This window comes from Glarea lozoyensis (assembly GCF_000409485.1).
Source record: "Glarea lozoyensis ATCC 20868 chromosome Unknown GLAREA1, whole genome shotgun sequence".
NCBI lineage: Eukaryota > Fungi > Ascomycota > Leotiomycetes > Helotiales > Helotiaceae > Glarea > Glarea lozoyensis.
In genome coordinates this window covers 828,791-846,952 of record NW_007360983.1, presented here as the reverse complement: position 1 = coordinate 846,952, position 18,162 = coordinate 828,791, and the positions used below count along the sequence as shown (strand labels likewise).

General features: G+C 45.0%; 4 protein-coding genes across 4 annotated transcripts; 3 read left to right on the top strand and 1 right to left on the bottom strand.

Annotated features, from left to right (window-relative positions):
• Nucleotide 1: 1 nt before the first annotated feature.
• On the top strand, nt 2-1,295 carry GLAREA_08932 (uncharacterized protein; the record flags this gene model as incomplete). Its single annotated transcript, XM_008077893.1, has 4 exons — nt 2-361; nt 408-472; nt 522-745; nt 856-1,295. 4 exons carry the CDS (start codon nt 2-4, stop codon nt 1,293-1,295), a joined length of 1,089 nt encoding a protein of 362 aa, XP_008076084.1.
• A 2,133-nt stretch (nt 1,296-3,428) lies between these two features.
• Nucleotides 3,429-5,223, bottom strand: GLAREA_08931 (uncharacterized protein; the record flags this gene model as incomplete). The annotated part of the gene is made up of 3 exons (XM_008077892.1): nt 3,429-4,099; nt 4,148-4,692; nt 4,739-5,223. The coding sequence occupies 3 exons, from the start codon at nt 5,221-5,223 to the stop codon at nt 3,429-3,431; spliced, it is 1,701 nt and encodes a 566-aa protein (XP_008076083.1).
• A 2,740-nt stretch (nt 5,224-7,963) lies between these two features.
• GLAREA_08930 (C2H2 and C2HC zinc finger) lies at nt 7,964-13,370 on the top strand (the record flags this gene model as incomplete). Its single annotated transcript, XM_008077891.1, has 12 exons — nt 7,964-8,113; nt 8,183-8,480; nt 8,536-9,828; nt 10,380-10,526; nt 10,589-10,710; nt 10,767-10,940; nt 11,000-11,526; nt 11,590-11,913; nt 11,968-12,132; nt 12,181-12,343; nt 12,400-13,186; nt 13,297-13,370. The coding sequence occupies 12 exons, from the start codon at nt 7,964-7,966 to the stop codon at nt 13,368-13,370; spliced, it is 4,224 nt and encodes a 1,407-aa protein (XP_008076082.1).
• Nucleotides 13,371-14,309: 939 nt separating this feature from the next.
• On the top strand, nt 14,310-17,880 carry GLAREA_08929 (SH3-domain-containing protein; the record flags this gene model as incomplete). Its single annotated transcript, XM_008077890.1, has 11 exons — nt 14,310-14,373; nt 14,418-14,776; nt 14,829-15,165; nt 15,215-15,285; nt 15,336-15,789; nt 15,842-16,090; nt 16,154-16,461; nt 16,514-17,170; nt 17,224-17,355; nt 17,409-17,505; nt 17,558-17,880. The coding sequence occupies 11 exons, from the start codon at nt 14,310-14,312 to the stop codon at nt 17,878-17,880; spliced, it is 3,051 nt and encodes a 1,016-aa protein (XP_008076081.1).
• Nucleotides 17,881-18,162: the final 282 nt, after the last annotated feature.

The window sequence follows — 18,162 nt, the reverse complement described above, 5'->3', positions numbered from 1 at the left end:
CATGGCCTTACCCGTAGTCAAAAGCCTCGTTGAGTGCAACGATTTCAAAGCAACAGTTCTTCCATACCTACCGCAACTGTACGACCTTCCACAGCAACTCATTCAATCATGGAACAATCCCACCGAGCTTCGAAATATCTACCTTGCGACGAACCCTCTCATGTCCGGGTTGGCAGTATCGCTGGCCTTAGCGCCTATATTTCTGCTCATTTCAGAGATCAATAAGAACTATTCTCAGGTCGATCGAATGTGGAGCTTGCTACCTACGATGTACAATGCTCATTATGTTATTTACGCACATTTGTCTGGTCTCCCTACGGACAGGCTTGATAATCTGATTGCATTCAGCACTGTCTGGACTGTAAGTTTCAACAGAACACACGAAGGCAGATCACTAATTCGACTAGCTACGTTTAACGTTCAATTACTGGCGCAAAGGAGGATATAGCATCGGGTCTGAAGATTATAGATGGTAAGCCTTAAACTCTGCTCATCTTTCAATCTCTAAATTCAAACTGCAGGGAAATTCTTCGCGAGCACATCCCTGCTCCGCTATTCTTCGTCTTCAACGTTCTCTTCATATCCCTCGCCCAAAGCATTCTGCTTTTCCTCATCACAACGCCTACATACGTTTTGGTCTTAGCTGCACGTACTGGATCAAAAATGGACACTGCGGATATCATGTTCTCAAGAGCTTTGATGGGACTTGTACTATTAGAGTTTTTTGCGGATCAGCAACAGTGGAGTGAGTGCCCCCAGTGTTGTGGGGACCTGGAGTTATTACCAGGCTATCTTCTACCAACTCTATCATTGCCACAGGGATTGTTAAACTAACTTAACTAACGTATGAAATAGATTTCCAAAATGCGAAAAAGTCCTACCAGAAAAACGCCAAAGTACCCCACAAGTTCGAGCAAGAAGATCTCGACCGCGGATTTGTTGTGACAGGTCTATGGTCGTGGTCCCGTCACCCCAATTTTGCTGCGGAACAAGCCATCTGGGTAGTCCTTTACCAATGGGGCTGCTGGAGTACACATGTCTTGTATAACTGGACATTCATTGGCGCCATTTCATACCTGTTCTTGTTCCAAGCATCGACCTGGTTTACAGAATTGATTACGGCAAAGAAATATCCGGAATACAAGGAGTATCAGCAACGAGTCGGCAAGTTCCTGCCAAAATTGTCGACTGATCTTCCAGGAGACTTCAGCGATCAAAAGGCTAGACCTAAGACAGAGAAGCCACCGAGTGTACAAAACACACCAGCACCAAAAAAAGGTGCTGTCACGAGGTAAATGGCGAGCTTGCATTGAAATTTGCGGGTTGGTTACGGCGATGAGCATTCGGGAACCTGAACACCATGTCTTTTTTAGCGTGTGAGTCTCCAGGTACCATTTAATTGGAGGATTAGGAAATATTCAAAACAAGAGCATGACGGTACGGGGCAATTCAGGGATCCCTAAATGTAATCGGACTCCATTAGCTATGTTCCATGATTCTTGAGGTTAAATACATCTAAGTTTCGAAACATATGATAGCGGTATACAGCATTCTAACAGTTTAATTTACTTGAAATGAAGCTTTGGCACTTCCATATCTCGGTGTGTTATCATAGTGTGTTGTTATTCGAAGTTTCATAAAGGCTCCGTTGATGTTGATCTTAACATGGACAGATTCTTTCATAGACTTGTTAGGGTTCTGCACCACACTATCCACGTTATTTTTTGTCAATTTTGTCAGTCTTATCTTTACTTGAAATATCTTCAGGCCGGAGCAATTGTAGGAACGTTGTATTATATTGCCTAGGATAGTTCAGCCGTGGGATATTCCTTTTGATCTTATCGAATGTATTACGAGCTCCCAAACTGTTTTCGATAAGGAAGTTGTTGAAGACGATGACACATAGTAGTCCGCTAATCATTATTGCTTGCTTGCTGTAACAAATGTATTTCAAACACTTAAAAATGACGAAGTGTTGGGTAGCTAAACCTTCGGACCTTGCGCTTGACAGATCGGAATGGAACTTCAATTCTTCTGCATCTTCGAGGAGAATAATCAAGAATTAAAACTAAAACATCCTAGGACAATAGAATCTTGTCTCCCCACAGCTACTGGTTACAAGAGGCTGTTAAATTCTCATCCTTATCCCAAAAAAACATTCCTTACTTCAATCCTATCCCACCTCTAAACTCTAACCAAAACACCAAAAAAAAACCTCAAAAAATTTATTGACTCCAGAAGTAGACAATCCGGCAACTGTGGATAAACTCTCCAGAAAACCATGTCACAAGTTATCTCCTCCCATCGTCAAGCAAACTTTCAGATGAATTTAAGACCCGCCCAGAGGCGAAGCCCAAGACCCGTTGCAGCTGCAGACTGCTGGATGGACCTAGAGATGCGCGTCTCGTCATTGGTCGCAGCAAATATGCGTTTTTGTAATTATATATTGCTAAATTGGAATTGAAGGTGAGGGGGTCGGTGAATGCGGGTTGGAGGTGAATGGGTCTGAGGGTGAGGGTGAGGTTGTGGTGGGTAGGCGAGCGAGGTGGGATTTGGGACGCGAACACTTGATAAGCTCGCGAGAAGTCTGGCAAGAACCATAAGAGAGATGGGAATAATGTGAAACCTCTGTCAGTATTTTTCTCTGAGCAGCACGAAACAAGTTGTGTTATCTAACCAATTTAATCTGGCTCATCTCTCCATCTCAACCTAATTCCGTCTTTTCTTTACCTGAGCACTATTTTCAGCTTAAGGAAACCCTGCACCTATCGAGAGCAGATTCCTTGGTGTGTTTCTGTCTCCAATGACAAATGAAGGGAACAAATGTTGAGTCGGCGAGAGACGAGGAAGCTAGGAGTCGACTTGACTAACTAGTCATGTATAGACATCGAAATAAAGCGTCTATTCATTGTGATATCTTTCCATCTTACGTTAATTTGCATAGATACCATGCCACTAGACTTTGAGGGGTGTTCATATCGATATTTTGAATTGGATGTGCGAGAAATTCGGGCTCGATAAGAGAGAAGGTTGACATGTTTCATTGGAAATTTTTATGCACTAGGTTGTTTTTCCTTTTCACGAAAGACATGTGTATGTAACAGCATACATTGGTAATGATACCGCGGAGATGGGTTGATTTTAACGTCTCGCAATAGAAAATGGAGGCGGCAGTCAAAATACGGCTCCTTGAGCCATACGTTAATGAATGAAACTGCCTAGGTAGACTTGATAATAATTTAGACGAGAGAGTGGTCAGGAGTTCTGCTACATATATTGTTCATAGCGAGCCGTTTTGTCGTGGGCTATTCAGCCTTCTACAATTTATGTCAACAGGAATGCTGCGTATACCATCGTTTGAATAGTATCTCCCAGTGTAAATTATTCGAGTCTTCCTAGCATTACCATTTTCTATAAGAACCACTAAATCAAGAGCTATTAAAAACCAAATCAACCTTCTCCCTCCTTCCCCAAACCACCTCACCTTCCTTCCCATTCCCAGCATACCTCTTAAAATACACAATCCTATGTTCCGGGATAAATTCCTCAGCCGTGCTTTCCCTCTCCCACTCAGCAGCCGCCTTTTCCAAAACTCGATCTTTGACTCGATCAAGATATCCAATCACAAATTCATCGAGGTTATAAGAGGGATCGTGTTTTAGACGGTTCAGTACTTCTGCTGCTGTGCGGAAACGAGGTGCTTTGGTTTCGAAGATGGAAGATGGAAGTAACTTAGATGGTTTGGCTGTCTTGGAGGGCATGTTGTCTGAATCTGTATCTTGGATGTTGTCGCTGGTGAGGATCAAACGGGGCCATTTACGGGAGCAGATTTTGAGTGGCGGAAGGGTGGTGTAGGAGAAGCGGATGAAGCAGTGAGACTTCAAAGTCGCTCTGTCCTGCTCTGTTTGATGTCGCCAGTTTTCTGCGATTTCTTTGACGGTTTCCATATCCTGATCGGCGGATTGAGGATTCAGGTTGAGACCAAGGACAAAATTGCCTTCGTAGACGGAATCAGTGGCTGTTGCGTCAGGCTGAACCAGACGATATGGCCAGATGATTACGTTAGTATCGCTAGTTTCGGGCAGAGCACGTTCGATACCTCATATAGTTAGAATAAATGCAAATTTGAAAGAGGTTAACGACTTACGATCTTTGAGCTTAGCTAGCTTTCGTTGGACCATCAGCAGCCACTGCGCTCCCTTCATTGGCGATACTCCGGAGTAAGTAACCATAACTCTGATAGTATGTGTGCGTCTCATCTTCTTCTCAACTGGTATTTCATCTGTCTCTGCAATGTGATTAAGCCAGTCCTTGTACGGATAAGACTCGAGACTTGAACGAAGACATAAGCTATGACTCGTATCTAATTCGTTCTCCATGTGCGTCAAGCATCCGCTGATTAGGTTTGATAGCTCCAAAGATGTATTTTCATCGTTGGACTCGGATATTTGCTTGTGGCATTCAAGAAGAGCTTTGAAAATCTGGTTATCCGGCAGAGTCGCACTAAGTCCTTTAATGGCAACCCATCTCTTTAGGAACGAATACGCTTTCCGGATGGCTGGATGCTGATCAAGTATTCGGCGAATATCTGCGCCGCGCTGGATCATTTTAACAACATCCTGTACCGCTTCAGGAATCTGGTTTTCCAGATCCTGAAGAAATCCATCAGAGGCTTGAGCCACATCTGGATATCTAATTTTCTCGTTAATTCTGAGATTTTTAGATTAAGAAAACTTACTCTCGAACCAAATTGTCACAACGAATGTATCTAATGTCAAAAACCTGATCTCGAAAGCAAACAACAAATCTTGGTTCTGAAGATCGCTCAGCTTCGTAGACAACTAATTCTCCTGCTCTTTGCTCGCTCTGTTCTGTGACAATATCCCAGAATATGTCGATATAATTATCTGTTGAGACATTGCCAAAAACAATGGCCTTTAATGCCTCCTCTTCAAAGGGCTCCAGGCCTAGAGCCAAAGCATGGATTGGGACAAATGAAAGACGTGGACGAGCCGATTCTCTCGCCCTATCACCACTAAACTTCTCGAATTTATCGACCTCCTCTGAATGGTTGCTCAACGCATTCGTGAAGATAGTCGCTAAATCCTCAAATTTATTGGCTGCGATTAATTGGGATTGACAATCCTCCAAACTCGTGATTTTCAGATCGCTAGCCGTAGGACCTGTCGAATAAGAAAACGACCCATGATGTAGGTCGGCCATACTAGTTATAATATCTCGAAGTGCTTGATTCGATTTGATTCGATATCGTAACGTGATCTCGTCCGACGAAAGGTAGTACAAACAATAAACCATGTAATTGGCGCGACAAAAATAGTTAAAGCGAATGTATGGACGGATGATCAAACTAATAACTATTGTTTTTCAACAAGCTTACTATTCTCTTGAGTCACTCGCCGATGTCAGTGCGTTTAATAAGTGAGGCTTTGCTAGGTGAAGCTAGCGACAGGCACATACTTCGAAGTAATTGGAAGCAAATTGCAGCTCGTTTGGTGACTCAACTGTGGCGAGGTCAGGAACGACTTACCACATAGCTTTCTAGCAGATCAGGCATCACAAGAAGCTTCGTACCGGGCGGTACTGATCATTGTGTTATTATGTGATGCTCTGTTGGAGTTGTTGTTCAGTTACGATTGCGTGTCGTGAAGGAGGTCTCACAATGTTGGATTGACTGGCATCGAAACATGATATTTGATCCCTGTTTTTCAAACAGAAAGGCAGCATTTTCGTTCTTGATACGTCTCATTGTAGGCAAGCTCATGATAGGCAGTATAGGTGACAGTTAGATAACGAGATTTGCTGAAACCAATTGATGAAATTCCTTACAATTTCTCAGAGCAATTGACGAAATACCTTACGTTTTCTCAATTGTTTCCGTTTGAAAAACAGGGATCGTCTCACGTGATATGAAATGCTCCCCATCAGGCTCCTCACAAAGCCTCTCTTGACTGTCTAAGCCCTGGTGGCGATGAATTAGTCGAGTACAATTACCATTCTGCTTCGCTGATATGTTAGATCTTGCATATTTGTTATATTGCGATCTGTTGTTGTGATACTTGAAGCTGCGCGTGATCGTCCATTTAATAAGCGGGACGAATGCCAGATCGCCCGTTTCAATCATGGAAAATAAGTCTCAGTAGGATGCCATTTGATGTGTTCTTTCACGACACGAATAATGTCTATCTTGTTTGGAAATCACTCAAATATCACCTAAAATTTTAGTCAAAACGAGTCGTCAAACTGTAGTGTGGTGTGGTGTGGTGTGGCGAGGCGAGAAAAAGGGGGTTCGTTGTCAAATTCAACCAGGAATCTGGAAAATAATTAGCTCTACAGAACACACCAAGATTCTACTCCAAAAGAAAGCTCTACTTCTGCCAGATTGACACATTCACGGCTACAAAGCCGCAGTCAGGAGGCACACTATTTGACTCGCTTCCATTAACCCTATCCAACCAAAATCGTTGGACTGACCACAACACCGCAATCAAAACCATCTATTCCCATTCAAGAAGCCAAGAAGACCACGCTGAGCGGGAGGAGCGGAGCTCTTGGAGATTTCTATCCAATTTGCCCACACAGTGGAACACACTGGGCGCTTCGTCATTGTATCTTGGCCGTTTTGTTAGTGTGGGAGCTCCGTAAACAGCTTTGGGACAGAAAACGTTTCCATTTCAAGAGCTGCCAGAGATGTGGTACCTGTACTGTAAGTTGATAGTCATAGGAAGCTCAAGACATTCTCAAATGAACACTTAACTACCTACCGACTTACTCGCTCATATTCGTTGTTATATCGTGATGTGCGCGTACAAAGCTGCTCTGAGAGGTGTCCTACCACCTGACATAGGTCAGTGTAACTACCCAGGGGACTGGAGTCTCGCCTGGACACCTGAAGGCTGGGGGAAAGTTCACAATGTATAGATTGCAGAGTCTTGCTAATCAGCTAAACTGATATAGCCTACGAAGCACATATCTAAACCATTGCCGTCGATATAATTTAACAGGATCTAATCGCAGTAAAACTGCCGAAAAAGACGAAGAGTTGTTGAAATTCGATAGGTGATCCCGCGCGGAATGTCTTGTCCTCTTTTCCGGTTTTTTTGCCAATCTTGCTCAGCCATTGCCAAGAGCTTGGCAATAAGCTAGCTACTAATAAATACACCCTTCGTGTTTTGATGCAATTAACCTCGCGCGCAACGGACAAATTAAGCGGGATTCACCACTACGTGGAGGCACCGACAGCTCGACAAGAAAAATTCCTAGAATGATGAAACCAAGTTCTGAGGTACTAGAACAGCTTCTCTGTGCATTGGAGATTCTTTTCCGATTTTTTAGATGAGGTTCTGGTTGAGTTGTGCTACAATCCGAGATTTTCGGAAATCTCGCTTATTTTGCCTCGCTTGCATTTTGGACTGAATTCTAGGTACTTCTCTAGGTAGCAAAAAGCTCAATGATTTCTCTCGAATAAGATACAGTATACTATGTTTGTTGTCATTTCATTGGATAGCAACTAGAGTATCTTATTTACTAAGAACGATTGACGAAATAACGTAGATTTCGTCAATTGTTTGGACTAAGTGTGGTGTTGTAGCAAGTACCTGGTGATTAGCTGCCTCAGGAAGCAGCGTGTAGAGGTAGTAAACGTCCACGAAATTCTCTAACCGGTCACCAGCTTAATTAGCAGCGTCTTGGCAAGCTGGTAGCCCGCCCGGTGAGTACAAAGTGTCGCGATTCCCTCCGCTCCTTTAGATCTGGGGATTTCTTGGAAGGAAAGGACGACCGACTCCTTCTTATTCACTTCCTTTTGCACCGTCGAATTGCTGTCAGATCTTCATATCATTTGGCGACTATTTGGACGTCTTTACATACACAGTCGAGACTAGACACAGACCTCAGCACTAATTTATCCTACAACCCCACTCTCCTCTCACACACGCAACCCAAAATGGCCGAAGCTCAGCCACCAGTCGTCGACACGCCCGCTGCTGCTCCAGCTGCCGAGGCACCAAAGCCCGTCGCAGCAGCGGAAACCGACTCCCTCTCATGTCAATGGGACAAATGCTCTGAGAAATGCACTTCCGCAGAGGCTCTCTTTGTAAGTTCCATCGATCTACAGCAACAAGCGTGCCTATGCCACAAGACAGAATGCTAACAGCTGCACCAGGAGCACATCTGCGAGAAGCATGTCGGCCGGAAGAGCACCAACAACCTCAACCTCACCTGTGGATGGAATTCGTGCAGGACCACGACCGTCAAGCGCGACCACATCACCTCGCACATTCGAGTCCACGTCCCGCTGAAGCCGCACAAATGTGACTTCTGTGGAAAGGCGTTCAAGCGCCCCCAGGATTTGAAGAAGCACGTCAAGACGCACGCCGACGACTCGGTCCTTCTTCGATCACCAGAACAGCGTGGAGGACAGAACTCGGGCTACAGACAGAGCGGCGCGGGAGGGCGGACAGGTATGTAGCAAAACAGCACTGGTTGGACCCCAAACTTCTCTGACAATCCAAATAGTGATTGCTGACCTGCAAAACCTTGCAGCTACCGCAGGAGGTTACTATGCCCATGGACCTCCAATGCATCCTGGCCAGCCTCAATATGGACATCCCCAGCACCCGGGCGGCCACAACGGATACTATGCCGCTCCACAACCATCTTCTTATGGACCAGTCTACTACAATGTCGGCCACGGTCACGACATGGGACACCACGCTGCTTATGACAGCAGGAAGCGCGGCTTCGACGCACTGAACGAATTCTTCGGTGACGCAAAACGCAGAAATATCGACCCCTCTTCCTATGAACAAGTCGGACAACGCTTGATGGCCCTCCAAGGGATCCCTATCCACAGCGGCGGTCTTGCTGACTACATGCCCACTGGCCCAGCTATGGTATCCGTTGACGGTCACCACGGTGGACATCACGGCGGACCAATGCCTCCTCACCAATATGCTCTTCCACCAATGCCAAACCTCCGTACCAAGAATGATTTGATGAACATCGATCAGTTCTTGGAGCAGATGCAATCTACGGTGTATGAAAGTTCAAATGCCGCTGCGGCTGCTGGTGTTCAACAGCCAGGAGCTCATTACACCCACCAAGCTGTCAACTTCAGACAGAGCCACTCCCCACCGCAGAGCGCTCTGCACAGCCTTCACCACCTACCTCACAGTGTCTCCTCGGCTCATGTGACAGCCCCGATGATGGCAAGCCACTCTACCCAATCCAATGCATCAGGGACTCCGGCGTTAAGTCCTCCATCAAGTGCCGTGTCTTATACATCAGGACATTCTCCAAGCTCTTCCCATGGAATGTCACCCATCTCACGACACAGCACTGCCGCGTCAACCGCTTACCCATCTCTGCCAGCGGTTACACTCGGGTACTCTCCACATTCTACCACCGCACCTGCTTCTACTCTTGGTACCAACTTTGATAGCGATCCTCGCCGCCGTTACTCTGGTGGTATGCTTCAGCGAAGCGCACGTGATATGGATGATGATTCATCCAATGGATCTCGTACACCAACATCAAAGGAAAATTCTCCTCGTCTGGAGAACACTGTCAGATCCACTTTGTCAAGTAACATTGACCCTTCGTTGTCGGGTGCTCTCTCTCCAAGTGCACAGTCAGAGGGCGGCGACAGCGCTCGTGACCGTGCTGAGGAGGCATGGATCGAAAATATCCGTGTCATTGAGGCGCTTCGAGAGTTTGTTCGACAACGTTTGACGGATCAAGATTATATCAAAGACGAGGAAGAAGATGAAGAAATGACCGACGCAAAGTCGCCTGAGAAATCCTCAGAGAGTTTGTACCCAGTACTCCGAGCGGATGATGACTAGATTCAAGCGTTACCATAAATTCAAATGCTCATCCTCTGAGTACAAGATGCAGCGGCGTTCAATGGGTGTCGGATACGGGGTTTTCTTTTGATGATTGGAATGAAAAGGGAGCTGTACTTATGAAGTGATTTTTGACTGTTTTCGTTACTGGGATTGATCCGCGTTCTTGATACCTTTCACTAGTAGATCGGAAGAATAACAGCGTTGTTGATCATTATCTGGATTGTTTCTTCGTGGTTCTACATTTCAAATAGCGTATAGTATTTTGCGAACCTCTAAAGTCCCCCTGATCCTTCCTGCCAACGACCTTCATGTGACAACGCGATCGCGGCTACCTCTACTAACCTAGAATGTAGCGTACTGACAGAGACACGCCTTTACATTTTGACAAACGGGCACGCAACGTTCCTGAGCTTAGCTACCTTCGAGAATCTGCCATCTTGTATTGTCTCACACCTGGAGAAGAATTTGCAAAGCAGGGCTTTGTTTCATTTCTAGTGCTCTAATAGAAAATAGGCCCTCGCGAAGCAATGTATACACTTCCGCGTCCAGAGCCGCTTCAGTTGGGCACCTGGAACCATTTCAGAGTTATGGGTGCAGGGAAAAGGACATTTGGTCCTCCGATTAGTTTTCAGGATGCCATGGATGATATTAATGGGCGTAGTAAGTCTGACTTTATGATCTTCCTAATTCATAGTTCCTGTGCGCTTGTTAATGGTTCTTAGACCGGCTAAGCTTTGCAAGTATCGAAGACATGGCTGCGAGGTACAGCATTCGTCCTACAGAATTGTGTCTCAAACCGGTTGAGTTGGGAAAGTGCGCTCGGGAACATGCCGTGAAAGTGTTGGTATGGGATATTCTTAATTGGTGTTTACGACAAATATAAAGCTAATTTTACATTAGGAGAGTTGGAGATATTTGAGAGACGTTGTGCAACGACACGAAGCAACACTGGTTAAGAGATGGTCGAAGAAGACCAAGAACACGCGAGCTCAAATCCTCTTGAAAGCGTGGCCAGGAATGAGCTCGAAGCATAGGCCAGACTATGATGCATATCGAAGGGAGAGTCCGCAACAGGTAAAAGCCGTTTGGTTGTCTCTCTGAGCCTGAAACAATCTATCTAACGAATGGTTTAGCGCGGCAAAGGCACAAAGTTTGGAGATGCCTATATGTGGCCATATATCAATCTCGAGAACCTTTGCAGCAAATCATTGTTGATGCTGTTCATCACTTCACGTGCACGCAATTCTCCAGAGCAATTTGCAAGAGCAGACTTTGACGCTACCCGTCTTGGTAGAATCAGCCAGTCGATAGAAGTTGCTGACATCCAACCAATAGAGTATACCTTGTTTATCGAAGGCGAAAGCGATGAGACGTATGGAAGACTGGTATCTTGGAAAGATGATCCCACGGCAGCCAGAGCTTCTATGCAAACATATATTCCGGGGGAAGGTTTAGTGGCACTTCAATGTCAGGAGAAGATATATGGGCTTCTTGTTAAGTGTTGCGAAAGTCTGCTTGAACACGAAACGAAAGACAACATCTCCCTGCTTGACGAGCGTTTCCCAATCTCACCACCAGTTATTGGTTCGGAACCAGAGTTGATTCCATCCGTCGACGGAGAGAATTGGCCGACACTCGCATCTATTGCAACAGAGGCACCGTTTCGACTTCCGGCTAAATTGGACTTCAATCGGATCAAAGCAGTTCTGAAAGCCAAATGAAGCGCTGCAGAGGATCACATTTGGGCAATAGGGGAAGACCCGGGATATTTTGCTGAAACGATCAAAGATTGGGGCGAACACCGAAATGATACTCTACCGGACACGAATGGCAATCCTCATCCAACCGGGCCGCAGACTGTAGAGTTTTGGGTGCGGGTCATTCGCAATGCAGTCAATGCCATGTATGCCGACTTTATGGAATGGAACGTCATGTACAACAAGGCTTCAAGGTTGGCTATCCTGCAGGAAAATTACAAGGACGTTATTTCACCAGACAAGAAATTGCCAAAGGACTATCTTATTGCCATTCTCAATTTCCGGGAGATGTAAGATTTCGCGTCTCAATCTCCAAGAGCCCAGGAACACTAACTTGAAGACAGACTGAAGGTTAACACCGAAAACCCACTTCATCGATTGCAACATATCCAGTCATCACCTCCTATGCGACACATATTTACGCGCGAGCCACAAGATCCTTACACGACTAAAATGATTATTCATCCTAGACCAGGAGCAAAACCTCCAGCGAGATTGTGGTTTCTTTTGTAGTTGATGTGGCAGCCAGCTCAGCGCTTGCTCTGGGGACTTTCAAGTCTTGTTGACGAATTCGAGCATACAATCTCTGATCCGAAGGAGAAAGAAAACTTGTCGGCGTATATGCAGGATAATTTCTCAGATTTGGGTGTTATGACTCATTGCTGGCATGAGCTGGAAATATATCATCCTTGGGCGGAGAATTTTGATAGAGATACTGAGGTGAGTTATTCACTAAGTGGTTGTGTCTCAAAGTCTTGTCATCTAATAACATATAGGAGCTTCAGAAGGAAATGTTGCTGGCACAAAAAAAGGATGTACAGACCCTACTGGATTTCCAGGCCCATATTAATGACCTCCTAGTCGGAATTGCCGAATATGGTATGTATCAAGGAGGGCGATTTGACTATCTCTCAGACAAAAAGCGCACCAAAGAAAATACGGAAAAGATGATTGAAGCGGAGAAGAATCTAGATGAGTTTTGGAGGTTACTCGAAGCAAAGTGGAAGAAGTTAGCTGGAAAGAGCCTGGAAAGATCAATGAAAGAACATGTTCTTAGCCATCGTGGCCAGCCATTGGAACGTACTGCTCCGTGGGTTGAGCCTACGCCGAAGCCGAAGGAGAAGAAGAGTTTGGGCACATACACGACGCCAGAGATTGCAGAACAAGAATACTATGACCCGACTTCCCTCAATCCGAAAACGAAACCTAAAAACAAAGGCGTCGCCACAAAAGAAATTACTAGACCGCAGCCAACGGTGCCTGGTTTACAACTCGACAAAAAGCCTCTGCTGAAAGTTGACAAGCGAACAATGAAAGTCTTTAACACCGTCTTCCATATCCCGAACGCCTCAGACCAACCAGGCGAGATCGCTTGGAAAGATTTCCTATACGCCATGGCAAATACAGGTTTCATGCCACAGAAGTTATATGGTAGCATCTGGCAGTTTACTCCACGGAATCTAGATGTTGAGCGGAGTATTCAATTTCACGAACCGCACCCGGGAAGTAAGTTGAAGTTTACCGGGGCGAGAAGGATCGGAAGGAGGTTGAGTAGAGCTTATGGTGAGTTTCTTGTTTCGTTTAGTTTGCTGTTTGACGGATGGAGCTGGATAAGAGATCTCTCTCGGCTGTGTTCCAAGTTCGGAGCAGAGTGCTAATGATTTTTGTAACAGGATGGCATACTGGTATGTTCGCGCTCGAGGATAAAACTGGAAAGAAGGAAGTCGTTGATAAGGCGAAAGTTTGAAATAAGGATCAAGATTCTATAGGTCGTTCAGCATCGCTTTCTACTCTAAAGTGGAATGAAAGTACTTCTTTTAATTTAACTGCTCGGTAAAGTCTAAGACCTATAGAGGGATTGTGAAGCTTGTCCCTTACAAAGGTTAGTGTCAAAAAACTGTTGGTGTCAAAAAACTGTCGTCATTGCCCTGAAGCAGCTAAGGTAACACCAATCATTATCCTCCCTGAGACATGTTCTTTTACAGTACTTTATAGGAAGTATGTTAAAAAGGAAGTTTACTCTCAAGTAATTTGCCGTCCTGGCGATAGAAGAGCTCCGTGGCTGTCAAAACACGATGCTGTCGAAACACGATGTTTGCTCTAAACCATTGACGAAATATCGTGTATTTCGTCAATTAAACTGGCACAATACCGCTTCTTTCTCTACCGTTTCCGGTAAATATAACGTTTCTCGACTATATGTTTTTTGTTCTCTTCAATTCAAATTAAATCCTACTTCACCCTAATGCAATATGAGGAGATTCCGCCACTTTTTTCTTTCATGTTATGGAATTGCTTCTGCAGCCTGATTTTCAATCTTGTACTTCGATCTGCGCTTGAACCTGTGTTCAGCCGCAGCTGAAAACCTCGGCAACTTATATTGGACGGCACATCACGACCATACATTATGCAAGGTTGCTTGTTTGCTGCCATAAATTATTGTATGCAGGCAACCTAGCGATCAAGGCAAGATGTGTATTAGGGAAGGATACGAGAGTGGCCGTGAAGCGAATGTTACCTTAACATCAGAGTCAAAGTCCTTTTACTTTGGAACGCCATTTCTTTTCTTCTGCACATCCACTCTCGTCCTTGTCACTTGAGTGTTCTTGGTGGTTGTATTATATGAATGTTGTTACTTTAGTACATTATTACTCTAATAACAATCTGGAACTCTGAAAACCTCGCCATGAAGTCTCGTGATTCGGCCCCGGCGGAGGCATCAGGCAGTGCTGGAATTAAATCTGCAGCAGGTGAGTACCCTCTTTATGAGTTTCAACTAATTGACCACTCATAGCTGTAACATCGGCTGGCGGAGTTCTATCTGAGGCTACCGGAAGCCCAAATACGGGTGTTGAAGGTCGTTTCGACCCCATAGAGCAAGTAGGAGCTGAGACTCTGCGATATTCGCGACCAGACGACGTGACGGCGAAGTTTGAGTCCAAAATTCAAGCATCAATTGTATACCTACACGAGCTTTCGCAGCCAAAGGAATACTACATAGTGCGTGGAAAACCTTCTATCACACAGTTATTGTCGGACCCCGGCCCAGCTGGATATATGAAAAATTTGCCAGAGTATAAGGCTCTTCCCGGAGATCCAAATCCAGATCTTGTATGGATCCATTTACCAGCAAATAATATGTCCTGGGTAGAGGTATGGTAATGCTTCAAGCCTTTTCACCCGAAGATAACTAAACGCGCCCCAGAAACTAGTCACAACGCGATATGGGGAACTCCTCAAAGATTCCGCGGTGGATGACAACTCTGATAAAGCAAACAAAGATGCAGTCGGTAAAGGCAAAGATGTAGTCGGTAAAGGCAAAGATGTAGTCGGTAAAGGCAAAGATGCAGTCGGTAAAGGCAAAGATGCAGTCGGTAAAGGCAAAAATGCAGTTGGCAAAGATGCAGTTGGCAAAGATGCAGTCGGCCAATTGTTTTTACTTTCTCCTGAAGTTTGGACACAACGACAACATAATGGCAGTTTCACTCAGCCATCAAAGCAAGAGAGGTTCCTGCAACCACTATACTCTAGGATATCAACACGTGAGCTTCAATGCCATTCATTCAATTCGTTTGACTCAATTTCTTTTAGTAGAGTCCAGCATCCCGAGTGCGAGGGACATCTACACAGAGTCAGATTCAAAACCTAACTCGGTACTTTTTGTGGGTAGGGTCAATCTCCTGGGAATATCTGCGCTAACTATATGAGGAAGATGCCATATATCCATTGGGAATACATCGATAGGTATGTCCTCAGAAACAAATGCCTCGATTGGATGTGCAGAAAGGAACCCCAACAGATTTCTGACCACAACAATCCGAAGCCTAAGCTTAAGCTTAAACGCGCTATGGCTGATGAGACTGCTACTAATTCTTGGACCCCGGAACAAGCAAACAAGGAATTGCTAGATTTAAGTGAGAAAATAGATATCGATTCCAAGCTTCTCTTAGCATATGTCCATGAAGACTCACCATTACACGTCCGCCGCACCTTGGATCAGTCATTCTACTATACGCTTGCAGACGAAGAGATTCGTACCCGAGATTTGGATCAGGTTTTGTATCGCTACACTAACGAATACCTTCATATGACAGCTCCTCGTATCCTAATGGTAGATCAACTTTGGCTTTGGATAATTGATGGATCTGAAAAGTCTAAACAGCCAAGTACTGTCTCATTCACAAAAAAATCGGAGCATCTGCTCACGTCGTCCAATAGGAACTGTTATCACTGCATTTCCTCAAAGTTGGGGGACTGTACCACCTGCCATAGCAACAAGCCCAAACCAACCATCCTCACCTCCCCCAGCGCCACCAAGTCATGCCTCCCATGCTACTACCAATTTACCTGTAACAGAGCCCCGGCAGCTCGTGGATCGTGCTCTATACGACTTCACGGGTGAAGGCGACAACGAGATCTCATTTAGGAAAGATGACACTCTCACGCTTGTCAAAAACGGCACCAATGGTTTGCAGCACAATCCTCGATTTGCTTCCTAATGTCGAGTTCGGAATGCTAATATGCTTATAGGCTGGTGTATGATAGACAACGGCAGGGGCAAAGGATGGGCTCCTTCCTCGTACCTCAATCTAAAAACACCTTCTCCCGGTGCTGCAACTGAAGTTCGAAATGAAGATTTGTTCACGACAGATGATAGGTCTCAATTTTATGACAGAATATTTTCTGCTCTTTTGCAACCTGATGTGGAGAAGAGTTCGGCGGATGATGTTGTCAATTTGATTATTGACAAGTGTTCTGGGCTCTTCCATCCACGTCACGATGAGATTGACCACATGCTTGACTATCTTGAGGTCTTTGCCATCGTCATTGGAAAAGCAGTATGAATTCTACCGTGTTATTGAAATGCCATCTAATACATATTGAATCTAGGCGAATAGGCAGACAACGCTTCACAATGCATTATGCACCCACTCAGAAAGACTGCAGAAACTCCAGGGACGTCTTCGTCAACTGTCTAGTGCATCGCTCCGTGAAAGGTGGGGAAGGCAACTTGAACCGGCAACCCAAGGCGCAAACATTCCAGTCGAGGTTGTTTCTCTTAATCCGTCCCTTGCCGAGGAATGGTCAAAGTTTCCCAAGTTAGCTGATCCTGTGGTAGCGCGAGGAGAGGAGTTTCCAGATATAGCAGAACCTTTGAGCAAAGGAACTATCCCTAAGATTGAGCTTCTGATCGAGCACGAGATGAATTACTTGGTCGATATCACAAAGGAAACTGAGCTCATGAAAGAAACTAAGGATATTCTAGACGAATTGAATATGATCTCTTCCATTTTCAAACAGCAATTGAGGATAGTAAAAGCCATGGCAGAAAACAAAGCAGATAGCAAAAATCTTGAACAGCTTCCTTCCGAGCCGCTGGATCCTTCTGGAACAGCCAAAGGGAGCCAGATCCCGAAAGAACAAGACAATCTTCAAGACGATGCAAAGAACTCTGCTGTAAAGTATACAAAACTACACCAGAAACTGAAAGGCAGAGAACAGGATATCGAAGATCTGAAGACGGAAGGAACAAGGGTATACAAAGCCGTGAGTTCAGGTATCTCTTCTTATCCTAAAGACGTGAACACTAATGCTTCAAGATTTGCGATTTGTTGGATCTCAAGCAAAAACAGGCCAGCGTTTCTGAAGCCTACTCAGCGCGTCAGGAGGCCAAAGAGTCTGCCCGACAAGGAAACATAATACTTGTGTTTACAATCGTTACTATCATTTTTGTACGTGTTTCTTCTAAAACATCGTATATAACAGACTCTAAATTTTGTACTAGCTGCCCCTCTCATTCATTGCTGCCATATTCAGCATGAATGCTAAGGAAATCAATGACTTCGCAGGTCGAACAGTCAGAGGTGTATTAGTGGTTATGCGTAAATGCTTCTTTCTTACTGAGAAGCATCTCTGTCTTACGTGCCAAAATAGTTCCATTCACGGTCGGCACACTGATATTTTCCCTAATACTCGCCTATTATATATCTATCAAATGGTTCCTCATTGGCCTCTTCACATGGGCGCGACACCGACACAATCAGGCACTCAAAACTGCAGCCACGCCATCCGCAGCCGAATCTCCAGCTCAAAAAGCCCCCGACCAGGGAACGACGTCGAGTTCAGGAACAAGCGCCGAGGCAGGTGGTGGTGCTCCCACGGAAGCAAGGAGACGAGCTGGTTTTTCATGGCCTCTTAAACATAAGAAGAAGACGGATGATCAGCCTCCAGGACAGGCAGGATGGGAGACTGTTTGAAATTAATCCTGCTCATTGTCTCCGAGATAAAAATCTTGTAATCATTGCTCGCCTTAGACGACATGCTTCAGAACGCTTCTGGTATAATCTGGGTGGGCCTGTACGTGCAATGAACAGAACGACCTGCGGTGGGCAATATAAGTATTATTCGATATATTTATTCGATTAGCTGGACAGAATATCATATATTTCCTGAATTAAGTTGATGAAGTATTGCATAGTTTGCTATGATTTTCGGGAAATCAGATTGTTGAGATTTAGACACCGTTTAGAAGTTGACAA